The sequence below is a fragment of the Lotus japonicus genome, chromosome 5 (genome assembly GCF_012489685.1).
Source record: "Lotus japonicus ecotype B-129 chromosome 5, LjGifu_v1.2".
NCBI lineage: Eukaryota > Viridiplantae > Streptophyta > Magnoliopsida > Fabales > Fabaceae > Lotus > Lotus japonicus.
Window position 1 is genome coordinate 64,767,697 of NC_080045.1, and position 22,301 is coordinate 64,789,997.

Here is a 22,301-nt window from a genome sequence, read left to right on the forward strand (position 1 = left end):
ACTTTCATGAAAGCAAAAACGGAACCAATTGTCTTATTTCACTTGCCACTTTTTTCTACCCATCTTATCTACAAATGAACACGCGTCGCCCATGCGCACTCTCTCCAGTGACCAAAACGCCGTCGTTTCACTCGAATATATTCCCTTTCTATGCTCGGAGCTCACAGTTCACTACTCAGAGAGTAGACGATAATGGTGCCTTTTGGCGGGAAAAAGGTGACCCAAATTGTCACCGGCTTCGGCGGCAGTGGCCTCGGCCAGGTCGTAATCGCCGTCGCCGTCTCCTTCCTCGTCCGCGTCTTCTCCGTCCCCGGCCCTGCCCTCTCGCCGGAAAACGACGATGCACCCAACGACGATTCCCACGACGGTGAAACTTCACCCTCCGGGAAGGTCACGCCGGTCACTATCCGATGGAGTAACATCAACTGCTCCCTTTCTGATAAATCCTCCAAGTCCGTGAGTTCCTACTCTCTCTCTCTCTCTAAGTCCTATTAGAACTGGATTTTCATGTTAAGCAAACTGTTAATTACTTCGTTACCTGCAAATCTTGGTTAAATTTCTGTGATAATCCTGTTGCATTATGGTGATTTTGTTATTCTTCTGGTGAGGTTTTGATTTGGTGATGATTGTGAAGCTGATGTTAACTGAATAGGTGAGGTTTTTGCTTAAGAATGTGAGTGGAGAAGCGAAGCCTGGAAGATTATTAGCCATAATGGGGCCTTCAGGTTCAGGGAAGACAACGTTGCTGAATGTTCTCGCGGGTCAGCTGGCCGCATCGCCGCGGCTGCATTTGTCTGGTCTTTTGGAGTTCAATGGAAAGCCTGGTTCCAAGAATGCTTACAAGTATGTGTTTGGTTTGTTAGGAATTTGTACTTGCTGATATTTCTTTTGAGTTGCTATGGTTTTTTGTGTATGCGGATCAATGAAAGAAAATGCTTGTTTTGTTGCTGTAGGTTTGCTTATGTGAGACAGGAGGATCTCTTTTTCTCGCAGCTCACTGTGCGGGAAACATTGTCTCTTGCTACTGAACTTCAGCTTCCCAATATATCTTCTGCGGAAGAGAGAGATGAATACGTGAACAATCTCCTTTTCAAATTAGGCTTGGTGAGTTTCCATATTTTTGGAAGTTATGCTTATGTGATGCATGCTTGCCCACCATCTTTACATGTTTCAAAAATAGTAATCACCGTTAGAATCAGAAGTTACTTGTGTGTCTTATGTAATTATTTTTAGTTTTCCTCTTTGAAACGGGTTATTCTCGTATTATGGTTCAATGTTACTGATATTACTCCCTTTGGCATCTGTATGATTTTTGTTTAAAAGGTCAGCTGTGCTGATACCAATGTTGGTGATTCAAAAGTTCGTGGAATTAGTGGTGGTGAAAAGAAACGCTTATCCATGGCATGTGAACTGCTCGCAAGCCCATCGGTTATATTTGCTGATGAACCCACAACAGGTAAGCATGCACTTTGGAATTTGCTTTGCAGTGGATTTGAAGTTTGCTTACTTTGTAGGATGATGTAACAATAAAAGAACTTTGCGCTGAAGTGTATTCCTGCCTTCCTGGTTTACATTCTAAAATAAGAAAATAGCAATGTCTGAAATTTCAATATGCATGTTTAGCTTCAGATGCTTTCTGACAATTACCACTGATATTAGCGGTATAGGAATTTCAATTTCAACATGCTCCCATGGTGGATATCTGTTAGGAAACCAAAAAAGAATGATCTTATTTCTTGACTGAAAATGAACAGAACAAGGAGAAAGATATACCTAAGGGTTTCCCCTTCACAAGGGGTTTCCTCTTTCTCAACTGAGCTTTGCTTGCTCTATCAATACAATTCCCTTAATGATCCCCCACCCTTGCTTCCCCCTATTTATATATCTTACTAATCCCTCCTGACTCTATGTCCTAAATTTCTAATTGCCTATATTAACTAACCCCTTACTGTCCCCTTTATTCTTTCAAGCGACTACCATTCTTTCTAAACAGTATCCTCTAATCACTCCGGGGCTGCTAAGATTTCGGGTTGCTTCTTAAAAAGGAAAAGAAGTCTACTTTGTTGCCTTGCTGCTTGTTCAGCATTGGCTTTATCATATTTAAACCCTGTCCTATAGAATTGTACTCATGGTTTAACCTGTTTTGCTGGGCTTCAAGCTAATGAAAGTTCTCGAATCTTGTAATTCTATCTTGGTTTGAGGGATATGATATGCATCTGATGACCTGGGTATGTCTACAATTTTACACAGATGTTATCTTGGTTGCTCACACCATTTTAACCATTTATCAGAAAATAAGTTCAATTTATCATTTAAGGTTCAGATAGTCTGAATTACTTATCAAGTTAATGGAGTATCTGAATAGTAATAACTTCATTTTAAAGTAGGCTAAGTGCAAGAAACCCCATTCAACTTACAAGTGAATTTCAGAAAACTATCTTGTGGTTACAGCTCGTCTTCTCCAACTTATGACTGTTCATATCAACTCCTTACATGGCATCTTTCGTACATGCACAAGGGGTTAGCTTCACATTAAGTTTTCACCCTTTGGTGGGTTTAGGTTGTTGAGTTTTTACGTGTTGAACCACAAGGGATTTTTATGATGCTGACCTATAGTTAGAGGGAGGTTGTTCCCATTTTGGCTTATAAAATATATAGCGGAATAATGTGCATTGTCCTGTCTGCCTTTGATGATTTTTCTGTTAAGAACTCTTGTTTTCATTTTAATTTTGAGGTTATAATGTGTGAATGGAATTTCCCAGCTAGTAGCTGCTACCAGATGCGGTTATTTTGTACATACAATTATAACATCTTCCTATCTCCCCCTCCTCCCACTTACTTTGTCATAAAGTTACTTTCAGGACTTGATGCGTTCCAGGCTGAGAAAGTCATGGAAACTCTCCAACAACTTGCACAAGATGGTCATACTGTAATTTGCTCTATACATCAGCCGAGAGGTTCAGTGTATAGTAAATTCGATGACATTGTCTTGCTAACTGAGGGTTCACTTGTTTATGCTGGTCCTGCTCGTGACGAACCATTGACATACTTCTCAAAATTCGGGTAATTGGCTACCTTATTTATGTCACGCCATCATACATCTTTCACATTGGGAATTCTCTCAGTATTTTATTATTTAAGAAACTGAGGCTGAGTTAACTTATTTATTAATTGATTCATTTTATTGTAACTAATTATTTATAATAACATGATAACACAGACTTTTCTGTCTATTATTTGAGAATCTTACTTTGAAACACTATACTTTTAGAAAAGCCAATGAATCCAGATTATAAAAGCTTGTCAGAATTTCAAATTTAATCTTTACATTTAATTTATCATTTTATCAACTCTTTAATTAGTTGATATTGATAGCAACATTGTGGTAAGTGATAATCCTTGGAGTAACATCATGCATCTATAGTTATTCCACTTATTTACTTTTTAATCAAACTGTATTACGAATGAGGCTTTTATGCCACATGTCAAAGAATTTTTATAGTAAAGTCATAATTTGAATAGATGCACTTGTAACTCTCTTCACTGTGTTCAAAACTTCATATTTGACTACTACCCAATTTTTACGCAGTTGATAGATATTTCTGTTTTGGCTTCAATTTGAGATGGCAATTGATAAAAAAAATTATGAATTAGTCTTGAATTTTTCATCATTGTTTTTTTTTTCAAGTTAAAGGTCGATATGTATTCATATTTCATCCGATCAACCAAAAAAGCCTAGTCTCTTTCTTTGTATGGTTTTTTTGTTGTTAAAATCTCAACAGATGTAAGAAATAATGCATTGAAATGATAATCTTGTTTAACTTATATCTATCACTTTTGGACCAGTAGTTCTGAACAATTGGTTGATGATTGTCGATGAAACAGGTACCACTGCCCGGATCATGTAAATCCTGCTGAATTTTTGGCTGATCTTATATCCATAGACTACAGTTCTGCTGACAGTGTCTATTCATCTCGAAAAAGGATTGATGGGCTTGTTGAGTCATTCTCTCAAAGACTATCTACAGTAATATATGCAACACCAATTACTATAGATGATATCTCAAAAAGTAGAAAGAAAATCAGCCAGAGGACTGTAGCAAAGAAGAAAGGTGGTTGGTGGAAGCAATTTTGGTTGCTCCTTAAACGAGCATGGATGCAGGTCTGGCCTTTTAATTTCATCTTTTTTTTGTACTCGTCAAATGGCAGGACCTAGATAAATTGCATGATAGGACCTGTATTTAGTTTTCCTTCTTTCCCATGAACACATTTGATGTGCCTTACTTAAAAGACTTCGGAACTTGATCAAGTCATCTGGCAAGACATAATCACAAAATTTGCATTATTTCTTGCTTTTATGTTGTGAAGTTAAATTATTTATTTTCTCAATTGTGAATTACACGGCAGAGAGAAGTATATATAATACGCGTCATTAATATAAGATCCTTAGTTTCTCTAATTACGGTAATTATAAAATAATACACAACACATAATCAGCCCATACTTGTCCTATTTTCATTTTTCTAACAAACCATATGACCTATATATTTTCTAGTTTTGGAGCATAAAAAAGGATAATTTATTTCTTGCACACAGGGTAAGGAGAATGGAATTTATTTCTCATCTATTTGACTCATAGTTCTCTGGATGACTAGGCTTCACGTGATGCTCCTACCAACAAAGTTCGGGCAAGGATGTCAATTGCATCAGCAATTATTTTTGGGTCAGTTTTCTGGAGGATGGGAAAATCTCAGACTTCAATACAAGACAGAATGGGATTGCTTCAGGTTTGCGATGTTCTTGATTCCTGCATGCTTGTTTTTCATATTGGCCTGCTGCTAACATGCATTGGAGAACCACTTTGATTTTTGGCAAGACACATGATTTGCTTATTAACCTAAAGTAAAACTTAATATTATGATAACCACCAACTAATTGGGCTTGGCTAGTGTTATATTAAATCTAGTACACTTGACTTGACTACATGAGCTCCATCTTTTATTTAATTATGCTGACGAATGCTTTGAAGTTTAAACTCAAATCTTGTTCTGTTATTAAAATGAAAGTCTCACTTGGCTAAGTTTGCTTTCTTGAATTACATGGACTGTACTCAGGTTGCTGCAATTAACACAGCTATGGCCGCTCTCACAAAGACTACTGGTGTGTTTCCGAAGGAACGGGCAATTGTTGATAGAGAACGTGCTAAAGGCTCCTATTCCTTGGGTCCTTATCTGTTTTCAAAACTGTTGGCCGAGGCTCCCATTGGAGCAGCATTTCCATTAATGTTTGGTGCTGTTCTGTACCCTATGGCGCGCCTTCATCCTACATTGATGAGGTCAGTTTCCTATCTTGGCCCCTAGGAGCTTTAGTTTCAGTCATATTTCAATTTCTCTTCATTTTATTTTGCTCTTTTTTGTCAGTAGATCAAAATCTTATGTAATGCTTCATACAATGAAAATGGCCATGAAATGTGCATGATTTTCTATTTTCCTCATAATCCATAAATGCCTTTATTTTATTTTCAAAGATTATTTATATTGGCAAATCCCAATGGCCACAGGGGTATACATATCCATAGCCATAGGTGATGAATCATGAATGAATGTTCTGTAGAAAAAGAAATAATAAACTAAATATTTTTTGATTTTCTCTTGATCTGTTTTGCCTCCATTCTAAAAACAAGAAAAAGTGAAATGGAAAGTGGGAAAAAGTTCATTCCCCATGTTATTATCTTGTCACTCCTTACTTTCTACCTTTGCTCTTGAGATCTTCTATTTAATTCTTTCAATCTCATATTATAACTAATTAGTTTTAAATTGTAGATTTGGAAAATTCTGTGGAATTGTCACTATGGAATCTTTTGCGGCATCTGCGATGGGTCTTACTGTTGGAGCTATGGTTCCAACTACTGAAGCAGCTATGGCAGTAGGCCCCTCTCTTATGACTGTTTTTATTGTTTTTGGAGGCTACTATGTTAATCCTGAGAATACCCCAATCATCTTCCGCTGGATTCCTAGTGTTTCTCTGATTAGATGGTAAGCACAATTCTGATTTGAGTAAGAGGTGTTAACTTCAACTGTATAGGTCAAACAGAAGTTTAGTTGAGCTAAACATCCATGTAAAGTTTGATATTTGTTTCTCTTGCTCTGATACTAATGACTACCATATTGATTTATGCATTCTTTCAGGGCCTTTCAGGGACTTTGCATTAATGAATTTAGAGGTCTTCAATTTGATCATCAGCATTCATTTGATGTTCAAACAGGAGAACAGGTGAGGGGAGAGAGACAAATATTCTACCTCAATTTAGAACTATTGTCAAGTTCAATAGAATTGAATAAAAACAACATATCTTATGACTAGTGCACTCCAAAACCAAAGGGAAATTTTATCTTTTCTTTTTCTAATATAAAAACACTTACAAAGGGAAGAACCAAGCCAGAAAACATGATTGCTTTTGGGTATGATAAGGATGTATAAATGAGGGAGGAAAAAACAACTAACCCTATTAGCTGGCCTGATTGAATAGACTAATCACCATCAGTTTTTACCGAAATGGTTTTGTTCCTTGAGCAGTAATGGTTTCTAACTCCTTCATGTAAGCGCTAAATTTAGAACATTAACATGGGCTAATAATTTGCCATTGTTCAACCATTTCTTTAAGTTGAAATTGTGATACTGTCATAGTTTATTGGATATCTATTTAAGTAGAAGAGATAGTAATTAAACATAATACCTATCTGGTTTTCTACTGTCACATACGTGGAAAAAGTAGTAGTTTATCTGCATGTGGTTTCTTGAATGCTGATGTGTTTCCCTTTCTTATCCCCTTCCCTCATTCACAGGCACTCGAGCGAATTTCCTTTGGAAAAAGTAGGATTATGGATACGGTGGTAGCACAAAATAGAATACTGTTGTTTTGGTATTGCACCACCTACCTTCTCCTGGAGAAAAATAAGCCCAAATACCAGCAACTTGAAACACCCCCTCTTGACCATGAAAGACCACATTTAGAACTGGAGGAGTTCAATTCTGAACAACCTGACCAGACACCTGAAGCTCCACCCGTTAACCAAGTTGATTCCAATCAGCCCCTTGAGTCACCTGATGTAGATCCTGTTGGCCCTTTTATGCTAGAAGGTTTGTAATCAGCTGGGCATTACTCCTGTTCTTCTCAGACATTCATCTATTTATTGATTTATCTGATACAGGTGCTAAGTAGATATCTTTGCAAAGGATCATCTGCAATTACTGAGACAGTAAGCCGTTTCCCATAGAACAGGACCACAATCACGATGTCATTATTCGACATCCAAAACATCAGCTTGTACTTGTCACTAATAATAAACAGTGACTGGATAATTTTAGGCTGTATCATGGACATGGTGGTTCATTTGATTATAGCAGCTATTTTCATGCGGAAATCATCCTCATTCTTGATTGCTTTTTCCTTGAGATGACTCATCCCCTAATTGTATGTTCATGGCTCTATTTTTTGGCCTCATGGTTTTAACTTGCCACCATTAACTTGGGTTGGTTTTTCTTTTTAATTTTGCATTTTAGTCTCTACATTTATCAATCACAGCAATTTGTTCATACTGTAACTTCTAATTAGTTTTTTTTAAAAAACTTCTAATTCAATTTCTGTTTAATAATGATGTCATGTTCAAATAATTCAAGGCTAGGCTCAATATTTGACGCATCGACATTTAATTTTAGTGTCTCAGTTATGTTGCCTTTGCCATGTCATCTTATTATATATATTCTTTAGGTGCATAAAACGTGTAGGATTGAGGACGATGACACCTACCCATCAAACGGAATGACACCTACCCATAAAGTGGGATAATTTTTCGGGCGTCAATGTGAAGTGTAAATATTTTCGGTGCCCACTAGGGTGGGCACTTTTAATATTGGTCCACCGGTGGACCAAGGGTTCTATTAGTAATTTACTAAAAATAAATTAAAAAATATTCCAAAATGAATCAGCTCTGGTTTATCTCCCTTTCACCGTCTCATCTCAGATCTCTTCCTTCTCCGGTGGACCAAGAGGATTCTATTCGTCCTCCTCCATTGCCTAGCATCAAAGGAAGCAAAACCCAACATGCCGACTTGCTTTGTGAGTGAAACGAACTAGTACCTCTGTGCTAGATCGGCGGCGCGGTGGGAGTGGGTTGTGAATCGAACCCAGATCTAAATGGAAGAATGAATCGAACCCAGATCTGAAACCACCGATGCAGTTCCTTCTCCTTGAACAAGTTCAGTTTTTGAAGGTGCAGGACGATTCTTTGTTGCCATGGAAGCCAGATCTGAAACCACCATGAAACTACCATGTATGTTTTGATCTTGCTGTTGAACGCAACCGGAAACGCCAGATGATTGACCATCTCAGTGTTCTAAGGTCCCTCGTGCCCCCTTCATATATTCAGAGGGTAAGGATCCATTTTCTTAACTTTTCTTGAAATATGGAGTTAAATTGACATGCCCATTTTTTCAAATTCCTTTCTTTTGCTTTATCCGTGTTAAAAATCCAAGCTTTTTTGCTGTTGGATACTAAAAACGTGTTTTTTTTTTCTCATGAAACAGGGTGACCAAGCTTCAATCATTGGGGGTGCGATTGATTGCAATTGATTTTGTGAAGGAGTTGGAGCAGTTGGTTCAATCCCTTGAATCACATAAAATATGAGAAAAAATGAAGAGGGTTGTTCTTCTTCATCCATGTTTTATAGGCCACCTTCAGATTCATCACCTGGTTTCGGATTCTTTGTGTCTCTGGTTCCGATGATGCTGGACATTAATCACTGAGGTGAAATGTTTGTAAATATGTTTTGAAGAGCCTTAAAGTTGGAACTTGTATTGGAGCCATTTTGCTGGCCGTCACCTGAAGAGAATCCAAGCCAAAGATACATGAGACATTAAGATCAGGGTGGGTTGGGGTAAGATGAAGAACAGGGTGGGTTGGGGAAGATGAATAAGGGTTTTAAATTTACATTTTTATCCTTTTCATCATCATTCAATCCTAACCATTAAATAAAAGAATATTCCAAGATTCTCAGATCTAACGGCTTAGGATAATGGTCCACCGGTGGACCAATATTAAAAGTGTCCACCCTAGTGGGCACCAATATTTTCCTCTTTCTAAATGATTCATATTAACTCGTGTTAGCACAATTATATAGTAGTATTATAGTGATAATATCAGATGATTGGATAACAAACAAATCCACCTTGGTATCGTGAGAAAGACAAGGAAGGTTCTTGGCGTCAGAAACAACCACATTAATAGACAAACACGCTAACGTATATGGTGTGTCGTAATCAGCAATCTCTCTTGTTGGAATCCAACACTTACACAACACAATTTCAAAGCCCAACTTCCACTCCACCGTCCTTTAATTTCCTTAACATGCAATCCTCAGCACACGCCAATATTCCTTTGTATATAAACATTGATCATCACCATCAAACACATACAACAAAACCTTTCCATCCCAAGTTACACATTCATAGCTAATTATCTACTGCAGCCCCTCATCGCTTTGAAGCTTATTCAACTCCAAGACAATGCAAGCAATTTCCCTTAGCTCCCTTGTACTACTACCAGGCCCTCGATCAGGCAATTTGTTGCGCCGAAGAACACCCTTTGTCTCTGCAGCATCGAAAAGAGACGCTTATGGCCACCACCACAACTATGGCGGCAAGTTAGTGGATGAGAACATGATCATTCTTAGGATGAGAATCCGTGAGATTGAGATGGTGGACATGAAGACTAATGCTCCTTCTGATTGGACTGAATGGGAGAAGAACTATCTTGAGCATTATGGTTCGGATGTTTGTGAAGCAGTTGGAATGTTGCAGAGGTTGTTGATGAACATGAGACCTGGTTTAGCTGTGGGCATGCTGGCTCTGGTTATGATGAGCATGACCATGTCAATGTCGATGCTTGTGTTTCATCTGGTGGAGTTGGCTAAGGGAATTACATCATCATATAATTTCTGAAGGCCAAATTTGAAAAATTAGATTTTAGTACACATTTTGTCTGGTGCTATGAATTACCCTGTTAAAAAGTTTCATTTACAAGTTGAGCGTAAATATAACAAAAAGCTCATCATCTTATGTAGTAATTTTTTCCTTATTAAATAACATTATATGGAATTGAAAGTAATGTCATTTTCCCAAAATCTGAGATTAGAGCCTACTTTAAAAGTGAACAGATGTTAGTTAGCACACACTTTAACATAAGAAGTGAATAATTTTTTTTATTAACTAGGTTGAATGTGTTTTCACATTAATTCAATTAATATCCAAAGATACACTTGGAATTTAGATTATGTTTAGCTATATCCTAAAGCTAGCTTGTGAAAACTACTCCATCCTATAAACTACTAAAACGTTAATTTATTATATATCTCTAATTAACAACGTGAAACCTAAGCTTCCTCATGCTCATATTGTGTTTGTTTGAACATGATTTGGGTAAGAGATATGGGGAAGAGAGATTTTGGTGCGAAAAAGTTTATCCACCTCGTTTGGTTTGCCTAGAATCAACCAAAGAGAAGTTTTCTTTGCGAAGGTAGGCCCAATTACTTTTTCTTGTCTTCAAAAGAAAAAAGTGTTCAAAAGAAAAAAAGAAAAAAGTGTTCGTCCATGCTTGTTTTTTCCTTTCACGTCCTTATTAGTAGTTGTCACATTAATTGGATGAAAATGTCACTTGATTAAAATAACTTTGTCTTGACAAAAATATTTTTAATTTGAAAAATATGAAATACATGCAAAACAATACAAATTTTGAGATCTTGTTTAGTAAGTGTTCATCACTTAACAAATGCTTCTTTATACGCACTACTCAGTAATCGAACTCTGGATTAGATACTTAAAAAACACAATTACCATTATACTATATCTTATTGGTAAATTTTGTTCTTGAATTAAACTCTCCACACTAGATATTTGATAGTATTCTAGATTGTTGAGTTTGCGGGATAAGAAGTATAAGACCATTCTTTGGTGCCAAAAAAAAGTATGCACATTCTTGAGTTTACAGAGAAGGTCAATTTTTTTCTAGATTGGTGGAAATATGCATGGCTGAATATATTGTAGGCAGAATAAGTTGATTTCTCCCCCAAAATTGGGTTCAATGACAATTGACAACTAGCTAGAACTAGAAGCCTAACCTCAATTAGGCAAAATAATATGATTGATTAGGTTGACCCAGTCCATGATCTTATGGAATCACACATTTGCCGTATGGAACCCTATTTTCCCTTCATTTTCTAACTTCACGACATGCAGTTCTAGTCCTAGACTACTAGTCCAATAGTTTTTTTTTGTCTAAATTTCTTCATATGTCTTTGTTTTTTTTTCTTTGTATATATAAATTACGATTTTCAGGCGATCAACATTATTGAAATGTGATTTCTCAATCATAGATGATCCCAATCTTTTCAGTGACGTACGTACTGACGTGTTTAAAAGGTTTTTATCATGATTTGCTTGGTTAATTTTTAATACAATTAATATATGAATTGAAAAACTGCACTTTATTTGAGCTAAAAACAGTGATAAACTTCTAGATCAGTTGCTTTAACGTGTTTTTTGTTTTTCAGTATATAGTTGTTTTAATTCTTGAAACTATAGGGGTTGATTACTTTACATATTGGGCTGAGTTTAGCTTGCTAAGCGCAATTAATTTGCTGACATTATTAATAACTAACAACTAACATTTGATTTATAGAAAAAATCATACTTAGTAATGTGTTTAACACAAGCCAAAAAAAGTTAGATGAAGAATGCATGGGCACAAGCTTATGATCAGCTGGTCGGTGCCATTAAATCTGAAATGAAGCCATCATCTTCTTAGACTCAATATCGTCCAGCTCATGCAGTTCCTTAACTGCCTAATTAAGTTTGATATTTGATAGAGCTACCCGGGTGGCCTGTTCACAAAGCGCCGGTGTTTGGGTTTATGATTTTCTTTTGTATGAATAGATACAAAAATACTTGATTAATATTGCTAATGGGGATGCTATAGGTTGTAAAGTGTTTGTATTCAACAATTCTGTAATTGAAAGTAATTGTGTGAATTATATTGTAGTGTTTATATAGTTATTTACTTATTTGCAATTGAGGTGGTTGGTTCACTTAATACGTACCACTAAGGGCTTTCGTCCAATAGTTCATGAATAGTTTGCTAAATCAAACCTAATATTACAATAAATTGAAGGGAATTTCCCGGTTGCCTATTTGAAATGAGCAGATTGAGTATCTTTTAACCTTGATATGTTATGTAAAAACTTTTACAATAATGCAAAATAATTCCAATATTTTTAACAATAGACCAAATGATACTGAACATTCTCATTTTTACAATTTACTGAAGCAATTTTTTTTGGTACAGCGACTAAAAGAAACAAAAACTAAGGCCTCACAAAGGAGACACCCGCTGCATCTGCAAGGAGAAGCAAACCCAAGGCTGCCACTGGCTGCTCAACCAACACCAAGGCTTCATTCTGACTCGCGCCATGCTTAGCTAGGAAATCTGCGCACGCATTCCCTTCACGCAAAGTATGATGAAGCTTCACCATCCAAGTCCTAGATAGGAGATCCTTAATATCCCAAATCAAAGACGCATATAGATGTATGGAAGGAGGCACAGACAAAATAAGGTTCACAGCATCTAAAGAGTTAGATTGACACTCAACAACTCGATACCCTCACTCCCACGCAAGAGTTAAGCCCTGATGGATTCCCAGTAATTCAAGATGAAGAATACACGCGTCATCTCGATAGCCAAAGAAACCACCCATCCACTGCCCCTCAGTGCTGCGGAAACAACCACCTAATCCACCACGACTAGGCACATCCCGGACGCTGCCATCCACATTAAGTACGACACTACCCGAAAGCGTTGGCAACCACTGAGCCAATCTAGGCGATCCCTGGTGACCTGTTTCCAAACCTGTAAACGCGCTTACCAATTCCATGGCCAAGCTAGAGATGTTCGAATCAAGGACCCGAATTTACTGAAGCAATAGCCTCAATTAAATTTAAATAGTGCGAAATAAAATGTATGATCATTCAAAATACAATCCCTTAAAATAAAAAATCCCAAATGTAGAAATAGATTGCAATGGACTAAAGTTTTTTTAACCTTTTATACAAGGATCCCCGCGGCGCGGGGCATGATCTCTTATACTATATATTCAGTAATTTTTTGAAGATTAGAATTTCAAATGAGACAATCCTCATAATAAAATCGTAGGGCGAAAACTGTAATCTCAATTTGAAATTAAGTTATTGGACTAGGATTTTGTGTGTGTAAGAATCTTAAATTCATGTTATGTCTAGTCTTCGGGCATGTTTAGAAAACTCATTCAGGATTCACGTTGATCCACATTTTTAGAAATAAAAAATAGTTGCTTTTAGATTTTATAATCCATTTTTAATTTGTTCTGTCTATATTTGAAACCAAGCACACACATTATCTTTTTGCAGCTTTGCCAAATGCACACTAGATGGCTCATTCATGCCGACTAGCTAGAAGCTCATGAATAACATGTATCGATCCTTTTCGAAAGTTGTAGCTAATTAACTAAGAAACAGTCCATCATCATCTCATCTATTGTTTTCACTTTGACAATTTCTCCTACACGTTTTAATTAATTTTGCAGGAAATACCTGCAATATGCCTTGAGAAAATCTGTTTCAAGATAACATTAATTACAATTTTTTTTGGTAACAAAAGCTTTAAAAAAGAAAAACTAAAGCCACATTAATTACAATTTCATATTGCTTAGAAGTCAGATCTCTTTTTTTTTTCGTTACAAGAAGTCAACACTCTGATTTTGATTTCTTAATACTTTTGGATATTTAAAAGAATTCAGCTTGAATTCTTTTATATCTATTAGTCTGGGTATTCGTTTTATGTTATCATGAATTATTTATCACATTACTAAAAAAATTAGACTGAAAATAAGTAAAGTTTATACCTCTCTTCTTATATACCTACCTCCATATAACATTATATTTTTCTTTTTCAAAATGAACCCGGGGTGATCATTGATTTCTGGTTAGGTTGCATTTGGTCATTATTTCCTTTAGCATTAGTGTGCATGTTAACATAATTAAATGTTTAGTTTCAAAAAAAAAACATAATTAAATGTTTAAAAAAACACTGATCAATTTTTGAGAGTATCTAATAACTTATTAATTAAATTTTTTAAATTATTAAAATCATCAAATTACATACAATGAAAAATATCAAATTACTTCTAAAGTTCTCAAGACTAGCAATACCCTTTTAATAGTTCCATGTCCTGATAAAACTAAAAAATATTGTACGTTCTATTTTTTTCACTGCATTAGTTTATTTTAAGTAAAAGTTTAGCCCTGATCACCACATGTTATGACATTCTTCCAAGGTTATGGGTACTTTACTTACAAATTACTCATCAACACAATTCTTACATCAATAATTGAAATCAAACACACAACTTTTTAAGGGAACTAATCTATTACCAACTGAGTGAACTAACCTATGTTATGTTGGTTTGCCACTGCATTATTGATCTCTATGATGCTGATAATAAACATGAGAGTAGTTCAAACATAAAAAAAAAATAATAAACCGTTAAGGAGGCTCTGATTCTCTTGGTTTTGTATTTTTAATTGAGATCACATGTCCTAGTGATAAATCTGTTTTTTTTGTCCATCATATTAGAAAGATAAATTGCACCCACTAAGAATCGATCCCTGTACCTTCCCCTACACAACTCATATGTCCCCCAGCTCCTACCACGTGAGCTATCTTACGGGTGGCACAACACTTGTAATATCTATTGAATGTTCGTGGGCCATTGACTACGATTCTCACATGCTAACCAACAAAACTTATTTAATGAGAAAAGTGTCAACCGTTACTTAGCACAAAGGCATTGAAATTTGGTGTTTTGCATTAATTAGAGTACATAATAATGTTGATATACTAGTATTAATCAATACAGATAAGATACAGAGAACCTGAAGCTGAAAAAAGAAGCGTCCTCGCTTTTTCCTTATAAATAAATAAATAAATGTCAGACCTAGCTTCCCGTTTTTCTATTCCGGCACGGCGCCACCCTCCTCTTCCCTTTGTCAAACACCGTCGCATTTTTTATGTTTAATCACCGGCAGGACTTTTCCTTTTAGAAACTATACATATTCATATAGGAGTACTTTATATAGATTATGGAATTTGTAAGTTTCTTAATTCATCTTTTTTTTTTTTTTTGAAAAGTAATTCATCTTTAATTTCATAATACTTTTTCTTAAATAGTTTTTATAATCAAGTGAAATAGATTTCAAGTGTGTTTGGAAAGGCTTTTAAACACCTTAAAAGCTATTTGAAAATGTTTGGTAAAAATCTTATTTCAACAGCTTATTTTCATTTATATAAGATTTTTTATGATATAGGATTGGAGATTGTTCTTGGGTGTGTGTTTGACGTGATAATTGGATCCCCTCTATTCTCCTATTTCATTGGGAGCTAAATTAATCGCTTCTGAGATGCAAGTGAAATGTGTCTGATTTAATTGATGTCGAATATCATTCGTGAGACACATGATGGTGTTAAATTTTATTTTCACCTTATTTTGTTGAACATATATTTTCCACACCTCCCCTCTCTATGGTTGTAATTTGTATATGTTATTACTTTATAAGTACTCAACATTTGTAAGCCATTTTATGTTTTTTAATTGAATACTATTTTTTACACTTGACTTTTTTTATTTTTCGTTTATGCCTCTGGTTGAAGCAAAAAAGAATCCACCGTCCGTATCACTATCAATGCAGATGTTGTCTTAAATATATCTGAAGTTATCAGCACTCAACCCGTGAATAACGTTAATTACGGTAATTATAAATTAATAGCGGATATTATTAACTTCTTACATGGAAAACGATAGTAGTAAATAGTAATGGTGACATAAGGAATTTGATATGAATAAGAGCGGAAGCAAATCAGGAGGACATTCTTCATTGAGAAAAAGTTTGATACATCGATGGTGTAAAGTTTTTTTACACCGTCAACCAATCAGATTTTAAGGATGTAAGAAAATCTCTCTTTTCATTTAATTTCTTTAATTGACATGTCACATCCTTAAAATCTGATTGGTTGATGGTGTAAAAAAACTTTACACCGTCGGTGCATCAAAATTAAACTCTTCTTCGTTAGCTTCTCCTTGTATTTATGAGAATAATTATTTGAGATTAATTTTTATGCACCGACAGTGTAAACAGTCATTCAATCACATCCATCTATTTCCTATTTTAAATATTATTAAATTCAAAATTAATTATAAGCTAGAAAAATGAAATGATGAGATTAAATGAGAGTGTAAAACTTACTTACACACAGTGTATAGAAATTAATATCTAATTATTTTATATGAAAAAATAAAATTATGAGTGTTACAGTTAAGATTAAAATATATACTCATGATTTCTTAAAAATTAAAGACAAATGTCGCTATCACAACTTGACACGTACCTTACCCAGAATGTACCCTATATTATTACATCTAGAAACGCGTTTTAATGAAAAATAAACAGTGATTAAAAAACACGGTTTTGCACATCTCTAAGATTCCTATTCCTAATTATTTAATAATAATCACAACCAAAAGAAACTTCCCATAACTGCTTATAAATACAACATGATTGCTTTTCCATTTCCATCAACAAACCAATCAAACACATCAAACATTGAAATTTTCCTAACAAAAAACAGAACACATCCTATTTATTTTCAAATCCATTGATCAAACAATATGCAATCAATTTCCTTGATCAAATCCTCACCAATTCCATTTCTATCCAACAAGCCTGCAGCAGTTTCTTCTAATGGCAGGAAATCCAGCTATGTCATGGCTTCTTCTAGAAGAGAAGCAGAGAATTTTGGTGGGAGGTTGGTGGATGAGAGCATGATCATCCTGAGGAAGAGGATCCATGAGATGAGCATGATTGAGAAGAACTATGAGGCTCCTTCAGATTGGATGGACTGGGAGAAACGTTATTACACAAGCTATGACTCCTTTATATGTGAAGCAATGGGAGTTTTGCAAACTCAATTGATGAATACAAGGCCTAGTGTTGCTCTTGGAGCAATTGCTTTGATTGCATTGAGTGTTCCTACTTCTTCTGCTGTGGTTCTGCATCATCTTGTGGAGTTGGCCAATAATGTTTTGGCTGGGATTCATCTTAATTAGCCAACCTATTTTTTCTCAGAATCAATTCTGATACTCGGAGCTAGTCAGAGAAGCTTCTTAGCATAATTGATTTTGACCATAAAATCGACAGTAGAAGAATTTCCAAACATGTATTGAATTAGTGGTTTGGTATTTGGATAAACCATTTAATTCATTTAGATAATATGTACAAGAGAGGGAAGCAACACCTTTTAGATGTATTTGCCCAGAATGCTATTGTTTATTTATTTATTTCTGGTGTATATAGTGTATACTACACGCCTCATATGTAGTTATATATTATTGATTTGATTACTTCCCTTTAATATCATTTGCTCTTACTTGAAATGTTGTCTAATTATGCAGTTAGAAGTAACTTAGTTGAAAATTCTTGAGCAAGGATGAGAGGCAACTCTCAATTGAAAGTTTATGTGCATGTTGGAATCTTTTACAATTGATATGGGAGTCAAAACCAATTGTAAGGAAAAGTTTCTGTAACTAATTTCTTAATGTCTAAATTGGTTTTGAGTAAAAAGAAATTGATCCAAACATGTTGTATTATTCTCTTTATTATTGAAGCCTAAAACAAAATAAAGAAAAATAAACGAGTGTTTCTTTCTTCCCTTCCTGAATTTGATTAGATAGATAAGAAAATAAGTTCCAAGATGAATATTAGCTCATGTGCATCATCTGTTGCATCATCAGCCCCTGACTGAGCATGTGAACATGATTAGTTTACTATATTGGCTATGGGAAATTGGGAATGGGTTTCAGATCTTAGATCTTGGCATTTAAGACATGGTCTTGGAAGTTTGCAAAGCTTCAATATTTTAGCTGATGATAACATGGTAGAGAGTCAGTTTATGAAGAAGTACCTGACATAGGTTCAAAATAAAAAAAATGTTGGTCACATAATGTATCTTCCAGGACTTGAAAAATTGTATTTTCTAAATTTGATTTTCTGTGAACCAGCAGCTTACCAGAGACATTATTATACCTTAGAATTTCTTCAAGACACTAATTCAATTGAACCTTATGAAGTTATGATCCACCGACGCAATAGCACCTCATCAAGGTGATTCTTATCGTGATCCAATATTGCTTTCTTAATCCAATATTTAATTTGCAACTCATAATAACATTTCCTAACTTGTGCATTCTAAAATTGGAATTTAATTATTGTATGATCAATAGAAATATGTCCTGATTGATTGTATTTCCTAATTTACTGAACGTAAAATAGGAAACAAGTATACCATAAGTTTCTTGAGTAACCTATGTTTTAGAAGGAAAATGATTAGTGAAAACGAGATGGAAGAAAGGTATTTTAGAAAAGGACTTGGGTTTTCAAGTTCGAGGTTGTACGGCTTTCGTCGCTTTCCGTCGCCACCGCCACCCTCCTATCACTCGCTCAGTCCACATTCACAGCGTCAGTCCCCACCATTCCCCCGGTTCTCGCCGTCGGCAGCTGGGTTCGACACCTCCGTTTCCTCTATTCAAGTGACTCCGATGAGGTAAAGCCCTCCAATCTCCATGAATAGTTAAGTTATACACGTTTAATACACACACTAGTGAATACTAATTTGATTAACACACTCTAAACAAACTTATCATTCAATATTTTGACTCTCAAATCATTAATCATTTTTGAATATAATTGGCTGGTTTTTCTAAGCTATTCCAAATATTCAGTATTGGTTTGGAACAGAGCGTTTAGTAAGCTCAATTGTCGCTAATATTGTTATTTAATTAAAATAGTGAATTTAATGATTTAGCAAAGGAATATTGGTTTTGAATTCGACTCTCAATCCCTAATGACAAATGTAATGTTTTGCTTCCCACCATCATTACCCCAATATGCACATGACCAATTGTGGTGCAATATTGGTTCTGAATGGTTATTTGATCACACTTCTAAGCCTATAAATTGCTACTTTGTCTATCTCACTTTCTATTTCTATGTTTGCTTATTTTATCTAAAAGCATGGAGGCTGAAACCCAATATTTGCCTCAAGAATTGATAATTGCAATTTTGTTGGGGTTGCCGGCGAAGTCTCTTGTACGCTTCAAGGTTGTGTGCAAGTTTTGGCGGTCTCTTATATCTGATCCCGACTTTGCAAGATCACATTTTGAACTTGCTGCTCCTAAACTCGTGTTCAATATCGGTCTTGGTATTGAAACCAAGGACTTAGATGGATCGCTTCACTCTAATCTTATTTCTAAACCAATATATTATGACTTTTTGTCTACCTTCTCTCCTTTCCGAATTGTAGGTTCGTGTAGAGGCTTTTTGCTATTGTGTTGTAAAGAAAAACGCCTCTACTTGTGGAATCCATCCATACATGTCCACAAACCAATACCTCCATCTCCTATATGGGCTGGTCTATATGGTTTTGGGTATGATTCATCAAAAGATGACTACTTGATAGTTATACTGTCCGGGACTAAGGGATCATCACCTTGTTATTCACATGTGCAAATTTTCTCATTGAGAGCTAATTTGTGGAAACTAACTCAGGCTGCAGATTCTCCTCACTTGATCAACCTCCCTAAAGGAGAACCCGGGTTGCTCTTCAACGCGGCCATTCACTGGATAACTTATGATTATAATAAATCAATAGATGTTATTATGGCCTTTGATTTAATGGAAAGGGAGCTTTTAGAGATACCAGGGCCAGTTGATGTTGCCCATAAGATATCTTGGCAATTGTGGGTCCATGGAGAATTTTTGAGTCTATCTTGCTTGGGAAGTGATACAATTGAGATTTGGGTTATGGAAAAATACAAAATACAATCTTCTTGGACCAAGTCTATTGTTCTATCTTTGAATGGCTTTGATTGGCATTCCCCAATATGCTCCACAAGAACTGGTATTATTGTTATGGATGATACAACACATTTTGAAGGAAAACTGGTGAGGTTTAGTGATGAAGGAGAACAGCTAGAGCATTGTGTGTATCCTGGTTATCTAGAATCCATAGTGCCCATGTATACAGAGTCTATTTTTTCCTTCCCTCTCCCTGATGTCTGTGAGCAAAGCTGAAGATGATGACTGACAATAACAAAGGAGATTGATGCTTATATCTTGTGGCATTATATCAAGTATTAAACTATGAGAAGTGATAATGATGAGAAAAATGGAACTGTTTGGAAACAGAATTAGAGTCAGTATGAGTTATGTTTGAGGACACTGGTTACAGAATGCTTATGGGAGTTAGTACATGAATTTAGCATCTTTGTTTTACTTCATCTATGAAATTATTGTTTTACTTGTATTGCTCATTGGGGATTTTTAATTACGATTCTTATTGATTTATTAGTAATTAGTAATTATTACTATGAGTACGTCAATAATAACAAATCAAGTTATCAGTGATTATTTAATATTTATAAAGGATGTTTGGGTTTATGTTTATATTTTCCAGAATCATTTCTTCAACCACAAAAAAGTTATTTAGAAAAGCTTCTGTCAGAATAAATTGTCTTTCTAATATGATAACTAAATGTTTATCCAAACATGGACAAGTTCTTTGATAGCTCTAGTTATAGCATGTTTGGAAATATGAATCGAATTTGACTGTTAAAGTGCTAAATTCCATACCGAAATCGGCAATTCTGATTAAAAAAGTCTGAAAGCAAACACATGCACTCAGATTTATATTACATCTCAAAAGTGCAGCAACCTGAGTGTAATAAACTTCAATTTTGGCAATGTCTACAAGCTATTTTGCACTGGGAAGTGTAGTTCGGCTGCAACTTCTCTCATCTGCACACAAAATGGAGAGATTATTAAATTTGGGCAAAGAGAAGTTTAGAAGTCTGAAGAGAATGTCAATGAAGCACATAAATGATTTCAAGACCAATTTTGTTCATATTTGGCATAATCACTTTAGCTCATATTTGAAGTTTGGAACATGGTTTGAATCTCCAAGCAACAAGCAAGTATGGATAAAGAAAAAAATTGCTTTGCAAACTATTACCCAAATATGCCCTGAGTAGTTTCATTGTCTGACCATAAAAAAGTTTGAAGTACTCCTACTCCTACAAGTGATTCAGGGTGAAGCTTCAAAGTCACTCTGCAAATCAATTAAGGGTCAGAAATGTCAGCAAGTAGTAACGCAAAAATTAATTATTTAAGCAAACAATTTTGCTGTACAACAACACAAAACAGAATCCAGCAAAACCATGATAGTTTGGCTAATAATTAACAACATCGATCACAAGAAGAAACCACAGTACTAACAAAGCAATTAATACTATAAAACATGAAGTAAGCAATCAAGCACTGAATGACTGAATCTATAACTAGTTAAACATATGTGTGAGAGAAGAAAGTGGAAATGATTAAATGAATGAAGAGGCCCCTTCAGTCCAAGCCATGACAGTGATGACTGAATGCAGCTCCCGCATCGTTGGATCAGAAGCACACCATTGTTGCGAATGAATGGTGTGCTCTCGAACCAACGAGTCAGCAGCTGAGTCTCAGCCATCTTCTACCGCCTCGAACTGGACTGAAGTGAGCCCCTTCCTCCCTCCCTCCATAACCTCACGACACACCTCAAACATGCTAAGTATGAGTGAGATAAACAACCATTAGATGATTTATGCAAACAAGTGCATTGAAGGTTATGCTTGTAGTTGAAGCTAGCTAGCATAAATTGCATAGCAGGTTATAAGCATTTATGAATGAAGGATAGTATAAAAATTTGCCCCTTCGTATAGAATTGTAGAATTCTTGGCTAATAGAGAGAAGTCATTGATTGACAAAGCAACATATACAGCCCAAGCTAACATATCTTGTGAAGAAAGTAACTGTTGTCTGTGATATTTAACAAGAAAGCTAGAGCTCTAGCAGTCTAGCTATTGCTAGGGCCTTGAGTATTTCATACAAATATGTAATGTGTCCCCTACATATTGGATACAAGTAAAACATATTTACTATTATTACAACATGGGTAAAATTACCAATAATGTTATTTACACCCCTCACATTTGAGGTGGAAGAGGTGGAATGAGGAGAGAGATAGAAAGAAAAGAAAATGTAAGAGATAGAAAGTATGAGATGTGATAGATGAT

At 35.4% G+C, this 22,301-nt stretch overlaps 4 protein-coding genes across 5 annotated transcripts; all 4 read left to right on the forward strand.

Annotated features, from left to right (window-relative positions):
* Positions 1-105: 105 nt before the first annotated feature.
* On the forward strand, positions 106-7,550 carry LOC130716931 (ABC transporter G family member 7). 2 transcript variants are annotated; one of them, XM_057566985.1, is made up of 12 exons: positions 106-456; positions 653-843; positions 954-1,104; positions 1,324-1,456; positions 2,862-3,063; positions 3,886-4,162; positions 4,656-4,787; positions 5,115-5,335; positions 5,823-6,035; positions 6,189-6,273; positions 6,846-7,140; positions 7,212-7,550. In XM_057566985.1, exons 1-12 carry the CDS (start codon positions 193-195, stop codon positions 7,220-7,222), a joined length of 2,175 nt encoding a protein of 724 aa, XP_057422968.1. In that variant the 5' UTR covers positions 106-192; the 3' UTR covers positions 7,223-7,550. The 2 variants fall into 2 exon arrangements, with proteins under 2 accessions (XP_057422968.1, XP_057422969.1); XM_057566986.1 differs by having other exon boundaries at positions 316-456; positions 635-843.
* Positions 7,551-9,225: 1,675 nt separating this feature from the next.
* LOC130716933 (uncharacterized) lies at positions 9,226-10,181 on the forward strand. Its single transcript, XM_057566987.1, has one exon. The coding sequence runs from the start codon at positions 9,565-9,567 to the stop codon at positions 9,997-9,999; it is 435 nt and encodes a 144-aa protein (XP_057422970.1). The 5' UTR covers positions 9,226-9,564; the 3' UTR covers positions 10,000-10,181.
* Positions 10,182-16,706: 6,525 nt separating this feature from the next.
* Positions 16,707-17,573, forward strand: LOC130721154 (uncharacterized). Its single transcript, XM_057571896.1, has one exon. It carries the CDS (start codon positions 16,809-16,811, stop codon positions 17,244-17,246), a length of 438 nt encoding a protein of 145 aa, XP_057427879.1. The 5' UTR covers positions 16,707-16,808; the 3' UTR covers positions 17,247-17,573.
* Positions 17,574-17,684: 111 nt separating this feature from the next.
* Positions 17,685-20,500, forward strand: LOC130721153 (F-box/kelch-repeat protein At3g23880-like). Its single transcript, XM_057571895.1, has one exon. It carries the CDS (start codon positions 19,210-19,212, stop codon positions 20,266-20,268), a length of 1,059 nt encoding a protein of 352 aa, XP_057427878.1. The 5' UTR covers positions 17,685-19,209; the 3' UTR covers positions 20,269-20,500.
* The last annotated feature ends 1,801 nt before the right edge of the window (positions 20,501-22,301 follow it).